This window comes from Sinohyriopsis cumingii, unplaced genomic scaffold (assembly GCF_028554795.1).
Source record: "Sinohyriopsis cumingii isolate HCF-2022 unplaced genomic scaffold, ASM2855479v2 utg001554l, whole genome shotgun sequence".
NCBI lineage: Eukaryota > Metazoa > Mollusca > Bivalvia > Unionida > Unionidae > Sinohyriopsis > Sinohyriopsis cumingii.
Window position 1 is genome coordinate 398797 of NW_028316017.1, and position 21777 is coordinate 420573.

At 35.7% G+C, this 21777-nt stretch overlaps 1 protein-coding gene across 3 annotated transcripts in view; it reads right to left on the bottom strand.

The window, feature by feature from the left end:
• LOC149771951 (uncharacterized) overlaps positions 1-20960 on the bottom strand; it is a 51767-nt gene extending 30807 nt beyond the window's left edge. The window contains exons 1-5 of one of the 3 annotated variants that reach the window (XM_089948055.1): positions 20879-20960; positions 12717-12788; positions 10436-10538; positions 9048-9115; positions 2022-2091 (exon numbers count right to left, since the gene is read on the bottom strand). In XM_089948055.1, coding sequence (XP_089804181.1) covers positions 2022-2091; positions 9048-9115; positions 10436-10538; positions 12717-12788; positions 20879-20898 — 333 coding nt within the window. In that variant the 5' untranslated portion in view covers positions 20899-20960. Of the gene's footprint in view, positions 1-2021; positions 2092-9047; positions 9116-10435; positions 10539-12696; positions 12789-20878 lie in introns of those variants that run through there. The other 2 variants (XM_089948056.1, XM_089948057.1) reach the window with 2 other exon arrangements.
• Positions 20961-21777: the final 817 nt, after the last annotated feature.

The window sequence follows — 21777 nt, forward strand, 5'->3', positions numbered from 1 at the left end:
CATACTGTGGCAGACTTGAACTTCCTCAACTGCTTGATTGTAAATTTGTTTTCTAAACAGTTCCGACTTATTGCCTGCTGGTTGATCTTGGGAACTAAAATTGCTGACAAATTTTCTGCAGCTAAGGAGGCCCTAAAGTCTGTGTACTTTTCCTCACTAAAGAAAATACTTGTTCGCTGTCTCTGTTGCTGTGAGTAATGCACAGGATCTGCATCATTTCTGGTTCTTCCACAGGAAAATTTGGAAGCAATTTTCGAGTCCGGGAACATTTCTCAGAACAAATGTTTAGCATGGTCTCCAGCTGATAAGGTAGATTGTGTTCAACAAGAAAACTCACAAATAATGCTTCAGCGTTGGTAGCCTGCAGGTCTTCCGCAAATGGTTTAAAATATTCCAGAGATGAAGTCTGCGAGTTCTTAATTTTCCCAACTTCTACGTGTTTTTGCAACCGACGTTCTTCCTCACATCGTCTCTGCGATGACACACTGAGTGCAAAAAGCATGAATGAATATCAATGTTTAATGGCAGAATGCATGGCCAATTTTTGATGTATTCCAAATTAAACTTCACTTTTTGAGTAATACATTTCTTTTTCCTTGGTGGTGAAGACATTTTCAAAATCTTACATCCGAGGCTGAATGGTAACTCAAATCAGTGTTTTGACGCATGCAAGGAGCAAATTTCCAGTTAGGCCCCAGTTTCTCTCAAAAGCATTTGTAAAACTACTCTTATACATATAGATTAAAAGAGGCTAAAATGCTTGCTACTGGGCCAAATGTACTAATCAGCTGTATATCTATTAATATTGTGACCAGCAGTACCGGACCGTTTCGGCAACTGCGAATATCATGACTAGCGCTTAACGGGAAATCTGTTATTTTATTAAAGATTTAAAATAATTGAGGATTGGAAAATTTGTGAATTTTTGGCTTACGGTGTGAATCCGTGAATCGCTGAAAAAGTCGTGAAATTCACACCAAATTCGTGAGGGTTGGCAGCTATGCCAAAGTTGTTTTTTTTTTACAGTCTAACCCCCCAATTCTGACACCAAGGGGATTTTTGACTCAGTCTTTCACCCCTAGAGGATACACTGCTTAAATCGCAAGTTCAAAACACAATTTCCAAACTAAACATCATGAATCACCATCAATATGCATCATGGAAATTTTCACTATCTCTGCATCAATTCAAACTTTTAGGCAATGCACTGAAAACTTGAGGGGAAGTTTATTACATAAACAAATGACCCTGCAGTGGGATGGTCACTTACAAAATTAGTTCAGCTAAAGATGTTCTTTCACAAATAAATTCAGCATCCTCATAATACACGAGTCACATATAAATTTATCTCGGAACAAATGTTTAAAGTTTCAGGACTATTAATTCAAAGCAGTAGCAGTAAGTGATTACACAAAAATAAGCTACAATGGACAAATGGAATCTGAATGAAGAGACTGATGGATAGTTGTTGTTGTTGAAGTTGTAGGGTTTAACGCCATTTTCAGCACAAGATAGGCTATACATGGCAGCCAGTATTAATGGTGGAGGAAGAACCAGGGAAAAGCCCGGAAAGAACCACCGACCCACGAGAAGCTACTGGCAAGCTTTCTCACATATCCACATTGGCCAAGCCTGAGACCTGAACCCACACAGACAGAGGTGAGATGGCAGTGATCTGTGACGGAGAGCACTTTAGACCACTCGACTGATGGATAGAAGGATGTAGAAGTGTAATCTAGCATAAGCCTGTCAATTTTTTCATGGCATTGGGATGTTTTGGTGTGAACCTTGGGCAAAATAAAGCACACCAAAAATTTTTCATGTGTTTCTGTGTTAAAATCAAATTTTAACACAAACAAGTCTAAATAACTGCAAATAATTAGGTATCAACATAATGCTAATTGTTTCGTTTTATGGGTACCAGGAAGGTCAAAGGATTATAACAGTACATTTTATGACTTTGAAGACCTCATTATCAGACTCATGATGAGAAGAAAATGTGGGGTATCACCAGCTCTTACCTCAATAACTTCAAAAAGCATCGATTCACCCTTCCGTTCCTCCATCCGCGTATCTATGGCTTCCAGAAGGCTGCAAGCAGTAAATTGCAGATAGAAATTCATTTTGTGCACATGGCAGGAAGTATGGAATCCCATAATATTGATCTGTATTTATAAATAAGCTCTGCAGTCTGAACTACTGGAGGGATGGGGAAAGTTTATGAGCACAGAATGCAGAAAGCAGACAGCCATAAAATGATATTGTTATCTTGAATATATAGTCAATTCTACTTAATAAAAACAGTGATAATATAAATTTATATTTGCAAATCCCTGAACTCTTAAAATGTTACAAACAGTGTTTACACACCCACCCCTCCATGTTGTTTAGCTAATAGGCTGTAATATTTTCCTAGGTTACTTAGCTTGGTTGGATACTGCATGATACTAGTAGAATCAATGCTGGGGTTGGGACCAAGACAAGAAAATCCCAGTCAAGGGATTATATTATTTGTCTCCCTATGACAACAATGTAACCCTGTGATGGAGATTTCCTTGTCTTTGTACAAACACCAATTGAGATCATTTTTCTCACCCAACTAAATTAAAATAATCCTGCACCCTTCCAATTTAGTTAGCAAATTCAAAACATAGTATTCATCAGGTACTATTATTGCTTCTCACTCTATATAAAGGTCATCAGGTTGTGTACTCTTTTATGAAACAGGGTTCATACAGAATTCTGAATGATAAATTCAAAAGACTTTTACCAAACTTTCAAATACCACAAACATTGATTACCAGACCTATTTTCACTAACATTCTATATACAAGTTATGTTGTATGAGAAAACAATGCATGCAAAATACTACAATATTGTTTAACTCATTAACCCCTGGCGCAGCATTTACGTGGCAGGAGGTAGTAGCCTACTGCCAAGCTCCGTATCATCAAGGTCATGTAAGATACACTAAAGTGGGTGGTATTATACAAAGGTAGACAGATGTAGTTCTACAATGATACCAAATAATCTGGACATTTTAATAATCTGGAAGTTCTAGTTGCACTACAAAATAAAGAGGGAAAAACATAATTTTTGGACCTGTTTTTTTTCACTCAAACTTCGCCAGTGGTCGGAATCCGATTTTGCCTGGATTTTAGACTTTTTGGACTAAGATCTAAGGCAGACCGGTCTGAACTGCACACAGACAGGTGAACCTTTGCAAAAAGTAGGATAAGGTGAGTATTTGGAATAAAGAGTGGTCTTGATACGAAAATAATGGGTACATTAAGCAAAAAAAAAAAAGAACTCCAACTTTTACCCTTCTGCTCATGCGCAAGAAAAATAACCAATGGAAAATGATGTTTCTAACACAACTAGGCATTAGAATAATGGAAAATCTGTTGGAAGTTGATGCATTAGGATGTATTCAAAACAAGCCCCCAAAATGTGTTTCCTACTCGAATTTCAGGCGAAAACAACAAAAAACCTCCAGGGGTTAATGAGTTAATGATAAAATTTAAACCATAATTAATTGCCTAAAATTGCTTTATAATGATCTGGAAGAAAGGTTAACATTCATTGTTATTTCAGAAATATGCAATTTATGCATCAGATTTAATATAAAATACACTTTTTCTTAACTGAAATGTTTGAGTTTATTTCAATTTTCAAAGACTTTTAAAGACCTCAGGGTAATCTGCCTGATTTTTCCAAACTTTCAAGGCCTTGAAAATGCTACCTCATTTTTCCACAATTGTCAAAGAACTTCAAATACTGTAATAACCCTGTGAAAATCTGAATAATTCTCTAAACAGAATCTAGCTGTATATGCTGATCATAGAAAAAGAATAAAAAATCAAGAAAAAAGTTATCATTACTATGGGTTGAAAGTATTGTGCAATGAGCATCTCAAGCCATGTGCTGTTGTTTTTCCAAATACACATATTGTGCATTAAGACAAATATGCTAATGAAGGCAATGAAGTGACCTGTTGACCATAAGTACACAAGTTCTATATATAAGAAAATTGAAGTCTGAAATCATTGAATATTGTTACGGTATTATCAAATTTAATTGATGCATGTCATATGAAATTGACAATAAATAATATCTTTTATACGGTAAGGTTTAACTTTCATCAATGTTGGGAAACATTCTACAGGCAACAGTTTGATACAATATGCCTACTGGGTACAGTTCTAATGAAGTATGTAGTGACATCAGGATATTTCTAATTCATGACTTTCGTGGAAATTTATATTTTCTGTCCTGGAAATATGGCAGGTGTTGCTATTATTAGTGCGATGACATGCTACAATGGAATAGCATGTTGACTGATGAATACACCACACTGGTTGGTAAGTAGTTTTCATATGCAATCATTATTATATCTAATTCAACTGGGAGGATTGTGGGTGTTTGACAAAGAAGAAACCAGTTTGATACAACACATTTCTGGCTTTTGCCAGCTTTGCTATAGTACTCGAGAGAGTTTGGATATGTATGGCCAGTGATGTGTACTACCTGTGTGTCTAGAGCTCTATGAAATAGCTTGATGTGTGTGTGTGTGTGTGTGTGTGTGTGTGTGTATGCGTGTGTTAGTTTTGTATGGTGTTTTCAAATTTGGATGACCTTAGTTTGCTTTATGAGTGAATTTCATTTTGTTATATGCTTGTTATTGTTGTTGTTTGATTTTATTGACAACTCTGACCATCAAGTCACAGAGGGGTTCCAAACTTTGTAGACCCAAACCACTATGTTATAGAGGGGTTTCACACTATGTAGACACAGACCAGCAAGTTATAGACGGGCTTCACCCCACAGACCCAGACCATCACGTTATAGAGGGGTTTCACATTCTAGACACAGACTATCATGTTATAGAGGGGTTTCACACTCTGTAGACACACCGCAGCACGTTAAAGACAGGTTTCACTCTATAGACCCAGACCAACAAGTTATAGAGGGGTCTCACACTCTGTAAACACAGACCAGCATTTTATAGACAGGTTTCACTCTATAGACCCAGACCAGCATTTTATAGACAGGTTTCACTCTATAGACCCAGACCAACAAGTTACAGAGGGGTCTCACACTCTGTAAAAACAGACCATCATTTTATAGACAGGTTTCACTCTATAGATCCAGACCAACATGTTACAGAGGGTTTCACACTCTGTAGACACTAACCATTATGTCACAGAGGGGTTTCACACCCTGTAGACAAAGATCAGCATGTTATAGACAGGTTTCACTCTGCTGACCCAGACCACCATGTTATAGAGGGATTCTGTAGACATAGACCAGCAGGTTATAGAGGGGTTTCACACTCTGCAGACACAGACCATCATGTTATAGAAGGGTTTCACACTCTGTAGACATAGACCATTAAGTTATAGAGGTGTTTCACATTCTAGACACAGACCATCATGTTAAAGAGGTGTTTCACACTCTGTAGACATAGACCATCATGTTATAGAAGGGTTTCACACTCTGTAGACATAAACCAGCAGGTTATAGAGGGGTTTCACACTCTGTAGACATAGACCATCATGTTATAGAAGGGTTTCACACTCTGTAGATAGAGGCCATCATGTTATAGAGGGGTTTCACACTCTGTAGACATAGACCATCATGTTATAGAAGGGTTTCACACTCTGTAGACATAGACCAGCAGGTTATAGAGGGGTTTCACACTCTGTAGACCTAGACCATCATGTTATAGAAGGGTTTCACACTCTGTAGATAGAGGCCATCATGTTATAGAGGGGTTTCACACTCTGTAGACCTAGACCATCATGTTATAGAAGGGTTTCACACTCTGTAGACACAGACCATCATGTTATAGAGGCATTTCACACTCTGTAGACATAGACCATCATGTTATAGAAGGGTTTCACACTCTGTAGACACAGACCATCATGTTATAGAGGCGTTTCACACTCTGTAGACCCAGACCATCATGTTACAGAAGGGTTTCACACTCTGTAGACACAGGCCATCATGTTATAGAGGCGTTTCACACTCTGTAGACAGAGGCAATCATGTTATAGAGGCGTTTCACACTCTGTAGACACAGACCATCATGTTACAGAGGCGTTTCACACTCTGTAGACATAGACCATCATGTTATAGAAGGGTTTCACACTCTGTAGACACAGACCATCATGTCATAGAGGCGTTTCACACTCTGTAGACACAGGTCATCATGTTACAATGGGGTTTCACATCCTGTTGACACAGACCATCAAGTTACAGTGGGGTTTCACACCCTGTAGACACAGGTTACAGTTGGTTTCACACTTTATAGACCCAGACCATCATGTTACAGACAGGTTTCACTATGCAGACCCAGACCAAGTTACAGCGGGGTTTCACACCCTGTATTCACTGACCATCAAGTTACAGTTGGGTTTCATACTCTGTAGACATATATCATCGCGTTACAGTAGGGCTTCACACTCTGTAGACCCAGACCATCATGTTACAGACAGGTTTCACTCTGCAGACCCAGACCATCAAGTTACAGTGGTGTTTTGCACTCAGTAGACACAGACCATCATGTTTCACTTTAAAATAATTCTTAACACTTTTCACACAGACTCTTTTTCATCATAAAACCAAACTTCACAGCCTGTTTTGTACGTGTACTTCTTTTTACCTTGTTAATGGTAAAATCCTTATTTAGCTTTGCTTTAAAGAAAACAATTCCTTTAGACAGTAAAAAAATAACAGGGATTACATTCTAAAGTTATACACCTGCTTAGAAATCAGGTTCAAATGCAAAAAGCAAAGACCTTGATCTGATATTGCTTTGGTAGATCAGAGTCTATGATGTCTGTTCTATTAATTGGTCCTAACAAACTGCATATAGACTCCGATCTGCTCGTACTTTACATGACAATACATTGGGTCTGTGCAGTTTGCAACTGAACTTGACCTATTACTGAGTGTATATGGAAAAAAGTTTTGTGGGAATAAGATATACTTGTTTAAAATTAAACACATGAATTCACTGTTTGAGTGTGTGTGTGTGAATTGGATTCTTAATGTAACTTTAATAATTTTTCAGTCATATCGCTATGATGTCTACAGTGTGGCATTTTATAGTGATGCCTAGCAGTGGGGCATCACGAAGCATGATGTCCCACCCAGTCACATTATACTGACACCAGGCTGACCATTCCTAATATCAACCTCCTAATATTGAGTGCCAATCGAGGCAGCCATTAGTACCATTTTTTTAAGTCTTTGGTATGACTCAGCTGGGGAGAGACCCAGGACCTCCTGCATCCGAGACAGACGCTCTAACCACAAAGCAACTGGAGTGATCGATTTTGTTGTTTGAAACCAAACACATGATTTCATTGTTTTAAATCAAAAACATGATTTTAATGTTTTAAAACAAACACATGATTTCATTGTTTGAGTGTGTGTGTGTGAATTGGATTTTTAACGTAACTTTAACAATTCATCAGTCATAGCGCTATGATGTCTGCAGTGTGGCAGTTTACAGTGATGCCTAGCACTGGGGCATCATATCGCAGACATGTAGCATTGTGTCCCACCCAATCACATTATACTGACACCAGGCCGACCATTCCTAATATTAACCTCCTAATATTGAGTGCCAATTTGAGGCAGCCTTTAGTACCATTTTTGTAAGTCTTTGGTATGATTCGGCTGGGGAGAGACCCATGACCTCCTGCATCCGAGGCGGACGCTCTAACCACTAAGCAACTGGAGTGATTGATTTCGTTGTTTGAAATCAAACACATGATTTCACTGTATTAAATCAAAAGCATGATTTCACTGTTTGAGATTAAACACATGGTTTCACTGTTCGAGATCAAACACATGATTTCTTTGTTTGAGATCAAACACATGATTTCATTGTTTGAAATTAAACACATGATTTCATTGTTTGAAATTAAACACATGATTTTATTGTCTGAAATTAAACACAAGATTTCATTGAGTGTGTGTGTGTGTTTGTGTGTGTTTTGGATTTTAAATGTAGCTTTAACAATTTTTCAGTCATATCGCAACAATATCTGCAATGTGACAGTTTATAGTAATGTCTAGCACTGGGGCATCATGCCACAGGCACGTAGCATGATGTCCCACCCAGTCACATTATCCTGACACCAGGCCAACCAGTCCTATCACTAACCTCTTCATGCTGAACGCCAAGCCAGGCAGCTGTTAGTACCATTTTTGTAAGTTTTTGGTATGACTTGGCCGTAGATTGAACCCACAACCTCCCACATCCGAGGCAGATGCTCTAACCACTTGGCCACCGGAACAGTGTTTTCATTGTTTAATGTTGTTGTTGGGTTTAACGCCATTTTTCAGCACGCGATTGGCTATACATGGCGGCCAGTATTAATGGTGGAGGAAGAACCCGGGAAAACCCGGGAAAGAACCACCGACCCACGAGAAGCTACTGGCAAGCTTTCTCACATACTCACATTAGCCGAATCCGAGACTCGAACCCACGCAGACAGCGGTGAGATGGCAGTGATCCGTAACGAAGAACGCTTTAGACCACTCGGCCACTCGGGGCCCCGTTTTCATTGTTTAAAATTAAACACATGACTTCACTGTTTGAGATTAAACACGATTTCATTGTTTGAGATTAAAAAGATGATTTCATTGTTTGAGATTAAAAGGATTTCATTGTTTGAGATTAAACACAAAATTTCAATGTCTGAGATTAAGCATGACTTCACTGTTTGAGATTAAAAAGATGACTTCATTGTTTTAGATGAAAGACACGATTTCATTGTTTGAGATTAATGACGTTATTTCACTGTTTGAAATTAAACATGATTTCATCGTTTAGGATTAAACAGTTTGGTTTCACTGTGTCAGAGTAAAATAGTTTACTTAAATACGCATAAAAAAAAACTTTCATGGTGGTTTTAAGTTACTCATAGAAAAAAAATTAATGAAATATTACTGATCGATGTATTTAATTCTGGATAAATGATATTAGACACAAGGAAAGAGAAAATGGACATGCACTGTACAACTGTTGTTACCTCTGAATGTCTTCATCACCAATTCCCCTTGGATTTCTAACAGTGACTGTTGGGAGATCATTGGGGTACTGCAAAAATATATCACTTATAAAATTCATGGAGTTATAAAACTGACAGGACAGTAAAATCAATTAAGTGACATACAACAGAAATAACCTTTAAGCCAAGCTTTTTCTTGTACAAGGTCTAAAGTACACTATGATTTTCTTCCATAAATTTAATTATAAACTTTTAGAAATATAAAAGGATTCACATATTTTCACCAGTATCAATTGTTATTGCTGCATTTCTGAGTGACCTTTCATAGCAGCCACAACATTCAGGAACAAAAACCTGTGTTAATTCAAAGTATCATATCCAGGATGCACAAATCCTACATTTAAAGGTAGATCTGAGTGCCTGTATTTAAACCCTTTTAATTTATTGTTCAGTTTTTTTGTGCACAGAATCTGAAAATCTGAAAATTGCATAATGATTTGACCAACAGCTACTGAAATAGTCAAATATAATATCAAAAACAGGTGAAATGCTCCCAAGCAAGTCTAAGAAATTAAAGACAACCAAAACAACAATCCTCTCTCTCATATATACACACATACATTCTGTTTAATCAACCATCTAAACTTTTCTTATCTGTTACTGTTGAGGGACTGGGATCCAATTTTTGGACACACCCCCCACAACATGAATGCAGATAACAAAAAAATTCTGAGTGAATTTACACCATAAATGACTTTGACTAACCCAAGTAAAAGCTAAATTATAAATCAACAATGATCAAGGTGTTTATGATTTTATTTCCTTGAGATGTGGACCTACAGAATGTATAATTGTCATACTCAAATATTTCTGGTATTCCACTCCATGTGGGTTCGAGTCTTAGGCTTGGCCAATGTGGGTATGTAAGAAAGCTTGCCTGTAGCTTCCTGTGGGTCAGTCGTTCTTCCTGAGGTCAGTTATGTATAGCCTATAATGTGCTGGAAAATGTGATAAGACCCACAATAACAATAACAATCATGGTCAAGCATAAAATAAAATAAAATAGTTTAAAGTTGCTGCTTTCAAGTGTCTAGTCAGAGACAACCACAGATTACAGCAAAGGTTTCACTAATGATCATGATGAATACAGGTTCTTTACAAATCTTCCAGCGAAATGAATACTGAAAAAACATACATGTTTGAAATTTTAACTTAGCATCTTTGGTGTAACTAAGTCACAGCTAGAACTTCTCTATAATGAGGAGTTATAAAGAAGGTGATCTGTAATAATGCACCTTTAGTAAAGTCAGTTTTCTCATTATATCTAAGACTTAAGCAAAGCAACAAAATGGAAGGACAGAAAACACCAAACTGCCTCACCCACTTTTCACAGATAACAATAATTGTACCTGTTTAGGTATCTGGATGACTAGTGTCATGCAAACAAACTTCTTGTGAACATCATCACCTGTTGCTGGATGTAGCACCAGACTCATACTTTGTACCAATCCACTGTAAATGAAATTCAATATACATGTAAATCGCAACGTAAGAATTTGACATTTGATAATGACTTGAATCTTACTTTCTACTCTGTACATTCAATTTTTAAATTAAATATAAAATGATGCATTTAAAAAATGTACATACAAGTTAAATTTGACATTTCTCAACATAAAGTACATCAAAATTTAAATTTAAATTATTAACAGTGAAAGAAAGTTTCTACTGACAATACTGTATGTAATTACAATAAGTAGGGAAGTTTGTATTTTAATTGCACAGCCAACTTAAGGCTCGGACCTCATAGCCAAGTTAAGGCTAAGACCTCATAGCCAACTTAAGGCTAAGACCCCACAGCCAACTTAATGCTAAGACCCCACAGCCATCATACAGCTAAGACCTCACAGTCAAATAAAGGCTAAAACCCCACAGTCAACTGAAGGCTAAGACTCACACAGCAAACCTACAGCTAAGACCCCACAGTCAACTTAAGGCCAAACCACACAGTAAACTAAAGGCTAAGACCCCACTTCTTACACAATGTATACTGTGCAATACAGATCCCCATGTCAGAGTAACCAGAAATTTATTGGAGGATATCACACATTTTATATTTTTCAAAAAAATGGAAAGTGAAATAGAATATTAAAGGAGTTATACAAGTTTCAAAATATACTCTCACTAACAGGCCCTTCACTATTACATTCTTTTTTTTTTAGATGAGTGTAGTTAAGGATCCCATTTGATTATATAGTACTAAAATGTAGGGGTGAGTATTGCCAGGAAAATATGTATTGCAATATGGCATGTCTGTATTGCGATATGTATCAATACGTATTGGTCACTGATAGCATTTATGACTGGAATGTTGATATTGTATATTTTGTACTGAAATAATGAGCAATTTCCTTGCATTTAATAAAATATGAAGAAGAAAATGAAACCATCTTGCTTTTAATTCAACCAAAACACCCAGTAACTGTAATAATCACATCACTTGTTTAGAAAATAAAAAATATATCAACATGTGAAAACTTCCACAAGCAAGAAACAAAATACTGAAAAAGAGTTGTAGAATTATTTTGCCTGATTAGAAAGTTTTCAAATCAAAATGATCTAACGATTCATTTCTTGTAGTACAAGACATGACAAGAGATAAACACAAGAAAAACAACACATAATCACAAATTATCACATTGATAAATATCCTACTTTGATTAGAAAAATGAATAATACAGTAAATTAATAATATCAGTGATTCCCAACCTTTCTTGGTTTGAACCCGAGAGACTAATTACTTAACACCGATGCCATGTTTAAAAATACTTTGTTTGATACAACACTGTATGGCCGCAAATCATGAACGATGAAACTAGCAATGGCATGAGTGATAGCTGTGGACCTTGGTGATGAAGATTTGTATTTAGTCTGTGCACCTAGCATGACAGCAATCTTTGGTTGTCTATCTGAAACAATATGTACACTTTTAATGGAACCATAGGCTGTTGCGTTAGAGGTTGTGTCACTCTGTTGCACAGTACTCATGGAAAGTAATGATCGATGGTGACGCTGTAAATGAGTCGAGAGGTTCGTCATACTGCCTGTGTGCTTAATTTCAGTTTTGCACATATTACACACAGCAACAGTTTTGTCAATTGTATCAGTGCTTAACTCCCTTTTTAGTGAAAAATTATCCCAAACAGAACTCTTTGCTCTTGGGTTCTTCACTAGCTCATACACAGAAGCCGCCATTTTGGTAACTACGTTAAGACTAATAAAAGACACTGGTGTGCTCAAAGCTAGTTATGGACTGGCTAATGTTAGTGAAGAAAATAAAACCGGTATACCGGTATTACTAAACTCTTATCGAGATATACCGTTTCAGGCATTTCGTATCGCAATTTACCAGTAAATCGGTATATCGTTACACCCTTACTAAAAATCACGTGGACAGCGATATAAAAAGGAAATACTGTATTAAAACAAAACAATCCTTTTGATTTTGGGCATGAGCCCAGCATTGTTTACCCAAGAGACATGTAATATAACATTTTTTACAAAAGGAAGACTATTCTTATCATTTGAATTGCTAGAATCACATGAACATTTATCAGACAGACTGTGTCTCTAATTAATTAAATACATAGAGTCAAAGATCAAGAACTACTAGAATGTGTATCATCCTGCCTTTCATCTCTGGAAATGTTTAGGTCATCCAGGTAGATTGCTTCCAGTACCTCCAACTCTTCCAAAACTCCACTGCAAGAAAAATTAACATTCATGGAAAAATAGATACATTTCAAAACTTTCTGACACCAATTTTACAAAGGACAGGACCCTATACACATTTAAGCAACCCCATCCTTGCAGTAAATCAATGTAAACTTTAGCACTCACAAGAAAAGCAAAAGCTTGAAATCTCAATTCAGATTTTGCAAGCATTACATTCAAGCACAGTTATCATGATTATGTTTTCTGATCATTGTATTAGACATGACTGCGAACTAATGGTAGGCAAAGCACTTTGTTTTCAAACGAATATTCAAAAAAACATACTTCCAAAGATACATAATAAAATCATATCATTTTATCAAAGATAAATAAAAATCCCACAAAATATCGTAGGTGGTTAACATGCTTTGACAGCTGCTGTATAACTTTTTTCAGGTACTGAATTCAGGCAAATGGTTGTCATTTTCAAAAGTACTCCATATTGTTGGGGGTAAAAAGATATGCAGGGTATTGATATGATTCATTATGCACAGCTTACAATATGAAAATCGTGGCCATTGAAAATATTACAACAATCCAGATGCTATTAATTAGTACTCCTAGTATCTGCCTCAACCACTCTGGCACAGACACACACACACAGTATCTGTCTCATACATCGAACCCTCTTGATACAGTATTATACCAGAATGCTATGATATCATGGGTCTTAAAGTTTGCAATTGGTAAATAATAAAAACACTGACCTTCAAGATATTAAGTCTATTTTTTTGTACTTTGCTGTATATTAAAATGCTTTTAATTCCCAGTTTAAATCAGTTGACTGCAGGAAAAAAAATCAATAAAAAGACACCATGTGGATTCCGGGTTAAGGAAGGGGAGTTACTCTGATATTGTAGTAATCCCAAAAAATATTTGTATCATGGCATATACTTGTCCCATCTTCACTAGCCAAGTTTAAAATAACCCTATCTACACCTAATCAGATAGAACAGATATATTGGTGCTTTGTCCCAGCAATATCTATTTGATTTTGAGTTGCCTCCCTTAGTATGTAATGCCAACTAACCAATAGCATGGTGCATTGTACATCTGTTGAAAATTGTAAGGGGTAATTGACCTGAAAAGGATACTTTGTAAGTTTAACATCGAATGTATGACTATGTACCAGAGGTAAGCCATTACAGGTGTATTTGAGTGAAAGGTATTTGTGCTAACATGGACCTGCAATGGAAAATTGCTTATTTATCAGTCCATTCAAGCTGTATGCTCCCCTTGGCTCAATCACATAGGAACAGTGTTCAAATTTGAACAACTTGATTTTGATTGAACGCGGTGGCTCACTGCCACATCAAATGCAATTCACAGACCGAAAACACAGAAATATCTGCTTGTTATGCCAAGGTGTAGATAGGGTTATCAAAACCTTGGCTAGAGAAGATGATACTTGTCCTAATGTTGGGAACTTTTGCATATGTTGCCCAAGGTGTAAATCAACTTAAAAAATGAATTCTACTTCCATGGCATTCATTCTGCCACCTGTGCTGTCCAACAGAAACTTACCACAGAAAATTAAAGAAATGCATCTGTAACCACCTGTGACAGAGAGTGGCGTTGGGATGGTCTCTGAGAATGGACCACCGACATAAGCATGAAAGTACATGTCAACTTCATACAGGTACTGTTGAAGCAACTCGTGTTGTTCCAATGAAAAATAATAAATCTTGTACAACAAAGTTTTAAAGTCAACACCTATCAACTGCAAAAGCCACCAGAGAAAACAAACATTCATCCTTCACATTTTGACCCTTATTAGCTATTCAATCTCTTGGTTCTTGACATATATGGTAATCATGTGATCTCACTCTTGTTTAACATCATTGACCATTATCAGACAACATTTGGTTAAACCAATTTGTTAGGGTGATAGCAATTTTAAGTAGATATAGATGTTATCAGTAACCTGGTTATCTCCCTCTCGTATTAGGTATTTACTACATCCGGTGAGTAATTAAGCCACTGGACAAGAATATAATTGCTATATTCATTAATGAATCTGTCTTTCCAAAGTTTTTTTTTAAATATAATTATGTTAAGTATGATGCAGTGCTGAGTGATTTCTAACACATCTCACAGTATAAAATTACTATGGGGGAAAGGACTGATCAAAGATCTATATATAAACAGCACAAAAAAAGTGTGTGTATGTGTGTGTGTGTGTGTGTGTGTATATATATATATATATATATATACACACACACACATATAAACACTAGTCTCATCACTTTTTAGAAAAGAATTACTAGACCAATACCAGAGAACCATCATAACACATAATTTATGCAACTATTATACCTTACACCATTTTTTCTTATCTGTACATAAATAAAAAAGTAAATAAATAAAAAAAATTAAAACAAATTAAAATATATGAAATAGCTAGTCCTAACACAAACGCAATATAGCATGATTAAAACAATACAGAATACACATATAACACACACAGGAAATTAGATTGATCATTGGCCAAGATCACTAAAATTCAGGGACCAATATATAGAAACCTGCAGCAAGAGCTATTGAGGAGGGAAGGATGTGTCATAAAAAATATACTGGGAGGCCAACAAGGGACCAGCTCCATGGACCTTGTGAGTATGACCCACCATAAAATAATAAAACAGCAAAGAGCAACCTTTGAACAAAAAAAATGCTATTTTCTTCCAAATTCTTTTTGATTTTTTACTGAAAAACAAACATCTAACATCTACACTATGGAGGAATACAGAAACACATAAAAGCCTTTAAAATTTTCAGATGGCTGTAGGGGGGACACTTCAGAGGCTGATGTTTTAATATAACTAAACGATGGAGACATTCACGCAAATAAAACAGTATACAGTTCACCCTCAAACATTGATAAACGGTTTAGATCAAGTGGAATGTGATCTTTAAATATCTGTATGAATAAAATATGCAATGACAACAAATATGGAAAGGAAAGGAAATAAAATACATAATGGAAAAATGAATTCCAATGAAAATAAGCAATGGAAATTATTTTTATTTGGTTTTAATTTTTTTCATTATAAAAATCAAAGAAGTTTTTAATCAGCAGATGTATACATATCAGTTTGTATTGTAAAATAGAAGATAAAATGAAGTTTCAAAACTGGCACCAATAACTGTATGAAATGTGTACATTTTAAAAACTACACAACCGCCATATGCAAATGGAAATGATCGCTCAAAGAACAATTTTTTTGAAAGTATACAGCTTTAGGGCAAAGGACACAAAGTATGCAATGGAAATTATTTATTTTATTTGTAAGTGATTTGTTTAATTAAGAAAGGTTAACAGAAGGATTTTATCACAAGATGTATATTCAAAGCATTATGCATAATATAGAACATAATCATGAAAGAAAGGTCATAATTGACTTGATTATACAAATTGCTACTTTCAACATTTGGGTTAATTTTAATTCATTTTTTTTCTTTTTATTTGTGTTGTTGTTGATTAGCCAAGGAATTGTGTTTCACTATTTATTATTTCCAAATTATCTTTTTCTACATTTTTTAAATTTCAGTTAGAAATATCTGCACAAGTTATACAAATAACCTTTGATATATGATTATATCCATTTGTTCTTAACAATTATCTGTTAATTACTATATTGCAAATTTATTTAGCGCATTTAATTTGAAAGTCTTCCATGGTGAGAAATATAATTTCATTCACTTCATTCTGTCTTGCAATCAGTCAATGTCAACCACCAGCAATAACTACCGGAAATGTTTCTGGCACAACCACTATCAGAGTTGGCAACTCTCCAGGCATGCAATTAGTGAAAAGTGGGATAAAAATTAGTGAATTTTGAACACAATTACTGAAAAATTATATCATGACAGTAACTCCATCCACTTTGATGGTCAGTAGTGCACTATATGAAAATCCAAAAATCAACCTATTAATTACACTGATTACATGTACTACTATATTTGCAGCCAAATTTACTGATTTAAACAAACTTCACGCTATTTGTCATGATATGATGTTGTGGCAGTCATGAATTTCCTCAATCAGGCCATGGTAAATTTGTTTTCAAAACAGTTCAGTCTTATTGCCTGCTGGTTAATCTTGGTGACTAAAATTGTTGCAAATTTTCAGCACCTAAGGAGTCACTAAATTTTGTCTTATTTTTCCTCACATTAGGAAATAATCTTTCACTGTCACTGTTGCTGATCTCCTACTAAGAAAAACAGGTTTTGTTCAACAAGAAAGCTCATAAACAATGCTTCAGCATTGATAGCATGCAGGACTCAAGTAGGTGGCTTAAAGTACACCAAAACTGAAATCTGCTGGGGGGTGCTATAGCAGTGTGCTGTTTCACATCGTTCTGCCACATGCCCACAGGGGCTCATATCGTTGCTTACAATTTATCTGTCATACATGTACTATATAATAATATTACTGCATTGCACATGTATGACAGGTAAATTGCAAGCAACAATACCAGACCTTGTGCACATTCCCAATTGTAAAATTTGTGGCACACTACTGTGCGAAAAGCATAATGTACATCGATGTCTGATGGCTGAATGCTAGGCCAAATTTTCGTGTACGCCATCTATGTTTCACTTTTTGCGGAATTCAAATCTTTTTCCTTGGAGGTGAAAACACTTTAACTGCAGTGTAGCTTAATTATGAAATGGTATTAATCCAGAAGATACAACGTCAAACAGTGAATGATTAGTGGTGTCACCGCATGAGCAGAAAACTGAACTCAAGCAAATTACAATATATGCTAATCTTTCAATGTAAAAATTCCAACACTCGTAAAAGCTGTCTTCATGTAGTTTCCCAACCTCTCTGTGCTTTTTGCTACCAGTGTGCTTCCTCACATCGTCTCTGCCACCATGCCCAATGCTAAAATTTGTGGCACAATGTGCAAAAAGCATGATTTATATCGGCATGTGATGGCTGAATGCTTAGCAAATGTTTGGTATATTCCAAACTAAACTTCACTTTTTGTGTAATACGTTTCTTTTTCCTTGGTGGTGAAGACGTTTTTAAGATGTGATTTGATGGCACATATGTGGAGAAAAATTCCGGTTTGGCCTCGGTTTCTTAAAAAATCATTTATAAAACTACTCTTATACATATAGATTAAAATATGCTAAAATGCTTGCTACCTGGTCAACTGTACCAATCAGCTATAGTTCTACTAATATCGCGATCAGCAGTACCGGACTGTTTCGGCAACGGCTGATATCACAACTAGCACTTAACAGGAAAATTTAAAATAATTGAGAATTGGGGAATTTGGCATGTGGCAAGAACCTGTGAATCATTGTAGAAAGTCATGAAATTCATGCCAAAATCATGAGGGGTGGCAGCTATGCTCCATACACTAAAGAGTTCTGAAAGAAAGGGCAGATAATGAGATTACCGAAAGGGGCTATAGATTCTAAGAACATGGGGTATGACCATTATGTGGAAACTGATATTTATGGGTGTATATTTAAAATACAGTACTTGTCAGCAATCTTGAGATTTTCCTGACATCAACTGGTGATGCAGATACAGTAATTTATGGTCATTCTGTGTATATAGGATAAGTACGCGATATGTGCCGCTATGCAGAAAATATGCCGAAATATCCAAATACCATGATAACATCACAGGAGTCTGACATTTTATCAATAAAGCATGGCGAAATTTCTGACAATTATAGTACTGATAAGGTGATTTCATGTTGTCAGAGATTTTGCCCTACTTTATTGATAAAACGTCAGACTCTTCGAATAAGATACCATACCACGCTCCTAATCCGACAATGTAAGACACAGCACATGTTGTTTTTGCTTTAGTGCTGTCTTACTACGCAAAGAACGACCTTGTATAGCATATTCCAATGTTGGTTGACACTGGAATGAGTAGTCAAAGTTTCAGGAACATCTCACACACTTGGCAGCCAATATCGACACTCTTTCACTAATTTATGTGTTATTAATATAGTTACTGTGCTGTCTTTATCCTGGTGGAATAAAAATATGACACTAGCAAATGAACACATTTTCATGTTCTGTTGACATACATTTGAATTTGTTGCAATGTGATGGTAGTCGAGTTATGAAGAAGTATGTTTAAAAGTAAGGTCATGTGGGGGATATGTTTCTTGAATGAAATGAAACGTTGCTTACAGTTCCAACAGGCATAACATATTTTTATTTGTTTTGATAAGGAATAATATTTTAATTTAACCCGATTTTGGCATTCCCAGCTATGCTTTCATTGCGTTCCAGCTAAGTGAAATGTAGGCCAACAAAACTTGAAAACAGGTCCATTTCTTTTGTGAGAATTTGAATTTATTAGAGAAAATACATCAGGGTAAGTAAAGTCTGACAAAAACATTATAACTTTACTGTTAAGTGTTGTTATTGTTTGCCAGTTGTGTTTGCCAATCCTGAAAATTTAACTTTCATTACAGTTTGTTGATATCAAAACACACCACACAGTTAGGTAGTAAGACCCACCCCCAGAACAAAAATATCGGGTGATGTGTCTTACGTTGTAGTTCTAACCATGCTCTATCAAATGGTATCGCACTCAGACTTAGTCCAACAATGTAAGATGTTCGTGTGCCATTTATGTTTTGGTGCTACAAAACATAAATAATGTGATATGTCGACATTGTAGGACCACAGTTCCTCGATACAAGCTAGATGTTGAGAAGAAAAAAAACAATAATCTGAAGTTGTACCTGTAATTAAAGAAGGAATGTATTGTAGAGTCGCAACCATAGTACATGTAGCTCTTTTTATGGGTTGTCACGCAAGCTCAGACTTGTCTCAGCAGTGGAAATTCACAAAAATCACACATTTCAAAGCCTGTAACTTCAGTTTGGTACAACACAGAAATGTAAATGATGGCTTGATGTATAGAAAAATATCTCAAGAGTAAAATAAGCCATAGGACATGGTTGTGTGCCTTTAAAGATGGAAACAGCAGATGGAAAATGAAAGTCATTGGTGGAACCAAGTATTTGGAAGTTACATACCTTCTCTCTTATATAGTATGACAGAGAGGTCCTAAATCAGAATGGGTCATGGTGGTAATCTAAGGTATTTTTGTCACTGTATGATTTTTTTCCTTCAGATTATTGTTTGTTTTGTTTTCTTCCCTCAACATCAAGCTCACATCGAGCACCTGTGTGTAGGACTATATATATCCCCATTTGTTTTTATCCCCATACCGATTTCAATAATGGAAACCTTTAATGTAATCAAAAGTGCAAGGAACTTAGTCAATTCATAAACTGATTTACAATTTCTAACATGACTGTGAGTAGAGTATCCCTAACACCATCATCTTCTGCGCGTTTCCCACTTAACGGAAGTTTTCAATATAATAGACAGACATGCTCGAGATCCATTTCCAGTACCTGGACAAGTTCATTTTCAGCAAAGGGGTGCACACACGATTACAGATGTACATACATTATGTCGTCTGCTTCCAACATTTACAATGTCGAGTCAAGCAAAGGAAAAGAATGACAACAACAAAGTTGCCTTTCACGTGGATTTAACAAGTGGTTTAATTTCATGTCTGCAAAGGGATATAACTCCAAACTCTCGACGTATTGGTAATTTACGGAATTATACGGCAGTTACCGAATAGGGTCAACTACGTTATTATGTTGTCTGATGGAAATAAACTAGCCTATAGTGTACGCAATATGGCGCCTTGTGAGTATGGAAAGTCAGTTAAGCATGAATGGTACAGGGGATGCCATTATTAGTGACATTTTGGTCAGTCAGGTTTGAAATTATAAACCGGTGATTCAATTGACTTAGTTCTTTGAACTTTTTATCACATTAAACGTTTTTGTTATTGAAATCGGTAGGGGATACAAGCAAACGGGCATTTATCCCAGACTGACAAACTGGCACTGCCAACGTGTCTCGATTTAATGAATACCTGTAATTAATTTATAACAGTTTTGTGTATGTATATACATGATCATAGCAAATATACGCTCTGTGTATATTCTAATTTAAATTATTACATATTACATTTAGAAAGGCGGAACATAATCACAGAGCAGAGAACAAACCTGTCAGAGGACGCCGCCATCTTAATAACTCTACAATTCAGTCATCCGATCGTAACGGAAATTAGGGCGGACTGCACATTTATATCCGTAAACTAGATAGATGCATTCAGTAGATTAATAAAAAAAAAAAAATTTAAACTTTAATGGATCTTAAGTTATCATAAGGTTGAAAGCGGCAAATAATGGATAAAAAATACACATTTAATTCGTAATATATGCACGTCAATGTTCTAATTCGATCCATAGAAAAACCGGAAAACGCCGGAAATCGCCAAAAAAATCATCAGATGCTCAGAAAATAATATTTTAAATTGACGTTACCCCAAGATGGCATGTTGATGAAAACTAACGATGATGATGCTAATACGTTTTAAGTTACAGACTATTACTTATAATAACTTCAAATATTTAGTTTTTTATTGCTAGCAGGTGACATGATCATGCTTGTACAGCTGGTGATGATGCGATTTATAAATTGCAAATTGTCGAAAACGTTCTCACTAGTATTTAATTTTATTTTACGTGATACAGATTATGTTCTTGTCGTTTTTTATAATTCAATTATGTTCATTTATAGATCTATGTTAATAATTTTTATGCATTGGTATTGCAAAAGCCGATAATTAATACTTATGTATCATTGAGGGTAATTTGAATAGACTGTTTTTACTATTAATATTCATTGCTGAATCAAACCTTTACTGGTTTTGTTATTGCCTTTTTTAATTATTTAATTAGAACTGGAATGTTTGCCAAATCAAATTTTGGTAAACTATTTTTTATATATAACTAAATTGTAATTATTATTAAAACTAGCTATAACAAAATCGCCCCCTTATTTGCGAAGAATCGCCTCACCTTAAGAATTATATAAGGTAATACACTGATACCAGCACTGT